At 43.2% G+C, this 6,053-nt stretch overlaps 1 protein-coding gene across 4 annotated transcripts in view; it reads left to right on the top strand.

The window, feature by feature from the left end:
* LOC130192283 (protein MTSS 1-like) overlaps positions 1 to 6,053 on the top strand; it is a 37,715-nt gene that overhangs the window by 27,235 nt on the left and 4,427 nt on the right. Inside the window, exons 9-13 of one of the 4 annotated variants that reach the window (XM_056412128.1) lie at positions 1,979 to 2,076; positions 2,385 to 2,613; positions 3,077 to 3,174; positions 4,934 to 5,102; positions 5,152 to 5,344. In XM_056412128.1, the coding sequence (XP_056268103.1) occupies positions 1,979 to 2,076; positions 2,385 to 2,613; positions 3,077 to 3,174; positions 4,934 to 5,102; positions 5,152 to 5,344 (787 nt within the window). Of the gene's footprint in view, positions 1 to 1,978; positions 2,077 to 2,381; positions 2,614 to 3,076; positions 3,175 to 4,933; positions 5,103 to 5,151; positions 5,345 to 6,053 lie in introns of all 4 variants that reach the window. The other 3 variants (XM_056412121.1, XM_056412147.1, XM_056412138.1) reach the window with 3 other exon arrangements.

Genomic DNA, 6,053 nt, shown 5'->3' with positions numbered 1-6,053 from the left:
CGGGCGGTAGTCATTCAAGCAGGTGACCTTGGTGATCTTGGGCACAGGGACGATGGTGGTCCGTTTGAAGCATGTGGGGAGTACAGACAGGCTGAGGGAGAGGCTGAAGATGTCGCTGAAGACCCCCGCTAGCTGGTCAGCGCAACCCCTGAGGGCCCTACCTGATATGCCATCCGGGCCAGGTGCCTTGCGAGGGTTGATCTTATTGAAGCAGCGCCTCACCTCTGCTACAGTTATAGTAGGCACACCACTGGTTGGGCCTTCAGGTAGCTCCGCTGCAGGGGGGTCACTGTCCCTCTCAAAACGAGCGAAAAAAGCATTCAGCTCGTCTGGAAGAAGGACAGAGGACTGGGTCTCACTGCAGCCCCTCCCCTTGTAGTCTGTAATGGCTCTTAATCCACTCCACATGCGCCTGGGGTCAGAGCCATGGCAGCTGGACTCCACCTTGCTCCTGTATGTCCTCTTTGCAGCTTTGATGGCCCTCAAAAGGTCGTATCTGGACTTCCTGTACTGATCAGGATCCCCGGAGTTAAAGGCAGCAGACCGGGCTCTAAGGTGGGTCCGGACCACGGCGTCAACCCAGGGCTTCTGATTAGGGAAAGACCGGACAGTCTTCTTCAGGACGATGTCCTCAATGCAATACTGGATGTAACTGGAAACAGTGTCTGTATACTCATTAATGTCCCCATCTGCTGCTTCCCGAAACATCAGCCAGTCAGTGTTGTCAAAACAGTCCTGGAGAGTCGCCACACTCTCGTCACTCCATTGGTGGACTGTCCTCTCAGCCGGTCTGACCTGTTTTAGCTTTTGTCTATATGCGGGGAGCAGAAGAATGGAGGTGTGATCAGCTTTACCAAAAGCAGGGCGGGGGAGGGGTTTGTAACTGTCCCGGAATGTCGTATAACAATGGTCAAGGGTCTGATCTCCACGTGTGAAGAAGTCAATGTGCTGATAGTATTTAGGCAGGACTTTCTTCATGTTGGCTCTGTTGAAATCACCAACCACAATAAAGGCTGCCTCTGGGTGCACATTCTCCAGACCGTTGATAATTCCATACAGTTCATCCAGAGCAGAAGCCTTATCTACTTGGGGGGGAATGTAGACTACACTCATAACGACTGCAGTAAACTCCCGCGGTAGATAGAAGGGTCTGATTTTTACAGTCAACAGCTCGAGGACTGGAGAGCAGTGAGATGCTAGTACTGCTATGTCCGTAGCCCAAGAAAAGTTAACCATAACACAGACCCCTCCGATTGCCTGAATCAGCTGTCCTGTCCTGACGGTGTATGCTGAATCCCAACGGAGTAACTGCCGCGTCGGACATCTCCGGGACGAGCCACGTCTCGACGAATGCCAATACACAGCAGTTCCTGATGTCCCGTTGGAATTTAATACGTGCATTCAGATCATCCATCTTGTTGTCGATGGACTGAACGTTGGCAAGTAGTATGGATGGTAGCGCATGTTTGAAATACCTTTTCCGATTCCGAACCAGAACTCCAGCATGTCGGCCTCGTTTCGTCTTCCTCCGTCTTGTAGGTATACCCAACGGCGGAACAACAAAGAGCCCGCTGCAGTCCGAACTCGCACTCCGGAAAGTTGAATTAAAGTTCTTGTAGTCATCCTCTCCGAGTGCAAATCTGATCTCCATAAGTGTCTGCTGGTCATATTGAATTAACGACACTGCAACATTAACGTAACAAACAACTAACAGTAACAAAACAAACAAAACGCTAGATAGTTTTGGCGGAGCTCTCATCAGTGCGACCATTCTGCGGCACACCCTCTCCTCCTCCTCCTCCTCCTCCTCCCCCTCCTCCTCCTCCCCCTCCTCCTCCTCCTCCTCCTCCCATGGTTTAGCTCCTCCCCCTGAGCTCTCCTCCTCCTCCTACTCCCATGGTTTAGCTCCTCCCCCTGAGCTCTCCTCCTCCTCCAATGCTTTAGCTCCTCCCCCTGAGCTCTCCTCCTCCTCCTGCAGGTCATCATGGACCTGAAGGGCTCTGAGAGCACCTGGTCCTACCAGACTCCGCCCTCGTCGCCGTGCACCACCGTATCCAGGAAGTCCAGCATGTGCAGGTTGGTTCCTCCTGCTCTGCTGCCCCCGGTGGTCACCTGGTGGAACTGCTGCTCGTCCATCTTCAAGACGCATCAGCTTCTTTTGAAATACAAAGTAGCATCGTCGTATTCTGTTGAATAATCGCCTCTCCTCCTCCTCCTCCTCCTCTCCTCCTCCTCTCCTCACCTTCTCTCCTCCGCTCCTCTCCTCCTCCTCTCCTCCTCCCTCGTCCTCCTCCTCCTCCCTCCTTCTCTCCTCCTCCTCCCTCCTTCTCTCCTCCTCTCCTCCTCCTCCTCCTCCTCTCCTCCCCTCCTCCCCCCTACAGCAGCCTGAACAGTGTGAACAGCAGTGACTCTCGCTCCAGCGGTTCTCACTGTCACTCCCCCACCTCCCACTTCCGGTACCGCGCCTCCTCCTCCTCGTCCTCCTCGCTGCTCCCCCAGCCGCCGCCGGCCCGCCTCTCCTCCATCTCCTCCCACGACTCGGGCTTCACCTCCCAGGACGCCTACCCGTCCAAGTCCCCCTCCCCCATGCCCCCCGAAGGCCCCCAGGTGAGTGTGTGTGTGTGAGTGTGTGTGTGTGTGTGTGTGTGTGTGTGTGTGTGTGTGTGTGTGTGTGTGTGAGTGTGTGTGTGTGTGTGTGTGTATTCACTTATCGCCCACAGGGTTTCCTAAGCAGTGTTTCAAGGGCATGAAACACAGGTTGTAGAAATATCAGGTATTTCTATCATTGCTATTATTTGTATTATTATAATTTATAGTATTATTATTATATTATTATTATCATTATTCTTATTTTTATTATTATTATCATTATTATTATAATTATATTATGAGAAAAAGGCTCATGACAGTTTCCCAGAATCCTTTGGGACACTTTCTAACGACCCAATTTAAAAAAAAATATTGAAACAATTAACCAATTATAAAAATTGCTTAATTGCCAATTAACCAACGATGTGTTTACTGACATATTTTCCATGGAAATTATTTATGATGTACAGTATGTTGTGAGCTTCAGCTTCATGCTTCTTCTTCTTCTTTTTCTTCTTCTTCTTCTTCTTCTTCTTCTTCTTCTTCTTCTTCTTCTTCTTCTTCTTCTTCTTCTTCGTTTGTTCTGTCACTTTAATTTCACTGTTTTTTCTTTTTTGACTAACGTGTTTGCTCCTCTGCTGGCTCCCTCTCTGTGTGTGTGTGTGTGTGTGTTTCTGTGTGTGTGTTTCTGTGTGTGTGTGTTTCTGTGTGTGTGTGTGTTTCTGTGTGTGTGTGTGTGTGTGTGTGTTTCTGTGTGTGTGTGTGTGTTTCTGTGTGTGTGTGTTTCTGTGAGTGTGTGTGTTTCTGTGTGTGTGTGTTTCTGTGAGTGTGTGTGTGTGTGTGTGTGTGTGTGTGTGTGTGTGTGTGTGTGTGTGTGTGTGTGCTTTGCATGGCTCTGCTGCAGTCGTGTGTCTCCCTTTTATCTGAGGAGCCTTCCTCTTCTTCCTCCTCTTCCTCACCCTCACACAACGAGCAACAGGTGAACGTCTACGAGAGAACACACACACAGAAACACACACACACACACAGAAACACACACACACAGAAACACACACACAGAAACACACACACACACACACACACACACACACAGAAACACACACACACACAGAAACACACACACACAGAAACACACACACACAGAAACACACACACACACAGAAACACACACACCACAGAAACACACACACACACACAGAAACACACACACACGTGTTTTAATAACTAAAGGTTCCTTTAAGGTTTTTGTGGAGCTGCTTCAGTTCATTAATGTCTCATCATTGAGCAACAAAGAGGTGCATGCTGGGTAATGCAGTGCTGCGGGTTCACAGTGACTCCTCCTTCCTTCCACTCGTTTCCACCTCCTCACGTCGCCTTGTTTCCTCTCCCCTCATCCCCTCACCCCTCAGTGGGCACTCGGCGCCCTCTGTCTGCACGGAGCGGTACTGCAGGCCCAGGACTCCCATCTCCACCTCCACCCTCCATACTTCACCTCCTCCACCTCCTCCACCTCCTCCACCACCTCACCCATCTCCTCGCCCTCCTACTCGTGCGTTTCCCCCACGTGGGCGTGGTCCCGTTCGGGCTCCGGCCAATCGGGAGAGGCCCCGCCCCTCGGAGCGACCAGAGTCCCGTCATGGAAGGTTTGCTCCTCCCCTCATGTCCTCTCCCCCTTCACCTCCTTCTTCACCTCCTCCTTTCTTCCACTCTTTCATTTTATGATTTATTCTTTTTTATTTGTTCACTTTAAAAACATTTTAAACATTTCATCAAAATGAAGATTTGATCCTTGAAGCAGAACGTTTGTCTCTATTTTGATGATAATTAACTTTTTATAGCATATAATATAATCGTATTATAACAGTAAATTATCATTTAAATATGGGTGATTATTATATTGGTCCATGTTTGTCATATATTATTATATAATTATAATTATATGATTATTAAAAACATCAGTTTACATCCAACAACCTCAATTTTGTTTCTGAATAAAAATATAAAAATATGAAATTAAAAATTAAAAACATATATATAACATATATATAATATAAATATTATTATTATATTATTATATTTTAAATATATATAAATAAATGAAATATATATAAATTAATAAAAACAAATTGATATATATAACAAATAAAATAAATTTTTTGAATGAATGAATAGAAATCTAATAAAATGTATTTCTTACTCATTTTTCTTAAATTTTTTTTGGGAAATGTCTTTTATTTAAAAAAATATATATATATGAATATAACAAAATAAATGTATTTATTTTTTATAAAAAGAAAAAGTATGTATAAAAATCAAAGAAGCCTGTAAAGCTTGGATGAACGAGGACGTGTCTCTCTGTGCAGGACTGGGCCAAACCGGGTCCGTACGACCAGTCGATGGTCCACACCCTGAAGAGGAGCCGGGACCGGAGAGAGACTACGGATCCCAGCAGCCACCACGGCGCCGACGTCACCGCCACGGGGGAGGAGCCACAGGGGACGAAAGGACACAAGGTCAGAGGGCGTCTGTGATTGGTCGCGTGACTCGTTGATGTGTAAATAGAAGATTACGCAACAAACAGCTGATGTGACCCGGCAGGAGGACCGGGAGACCCACGAGGAGCTGGTCCGGGTCCTGGCCCGGGGCCTCCGCCTGGACATCCAGGGGTCCAGCAGGGACTCGCTGCAGGGCTCCAGTGGCTACAGCAGCCAGACACACACACCCTGCTGCTCCGAGGACACACTCCCCTCACAAGGTACACACACAGACACACACACACACAGACACACACACACACCCTGCTGCTCCGAGGACACACTCCCCTCACAAGGTACACACACATATTTATTTATATATATATATATATATTTATATAAATATATTTATATATATATATACATATATAAATCTATATTTATTTATATATTTATATATATATATATATATATTTATATATTTATTTATATAAATATATATATAAATATATATTTATGTATTTATATATATAAATATATATATTTCTAAATATATATATATTTATATATTTATTTATATCAATATATATATATATAAATATATATTTATATTTATAAATATATTTATATAAATATATATATATATATAAATATTTTTATTTATATTTATATATGTAATATTTATATCTAATAATATATATATATATATATATATAAATATATATATTATATATTTATATATATAAATATATTTATATATATATTATATAGTTATAGATATATATTTATATATATATACATATATAAATATATTTATTTATATATATATATATATATATTTATTTATATATTTATATATATAATATATAATATGTATATATATTTATATATATATATATATATATATATCGATATATTTATATAAATATATATAAATATATATTTATGAATATATATTTATATATATATATAAATATATTTATAAATATA

Source organism: Pseudoliparis swirei, chromosome 1, assembly GCF_029220125.1.
Source record: "Pseudoliparis swirei isolate HS2019 ecotype Mariana Trench chromosome 1, NWPU_hadal_v1, whole genome shotgun sequence".
Lineage (NCBI taxonomy): Eukaryota > Metazoa > Chordata > Actinopteri > Perciformes > Liparidae > Pseudoliparis > Pseudoliparis swirei.
This window is presented reverse-complemented; position numbering and strand designations above follow the sequence as displayed.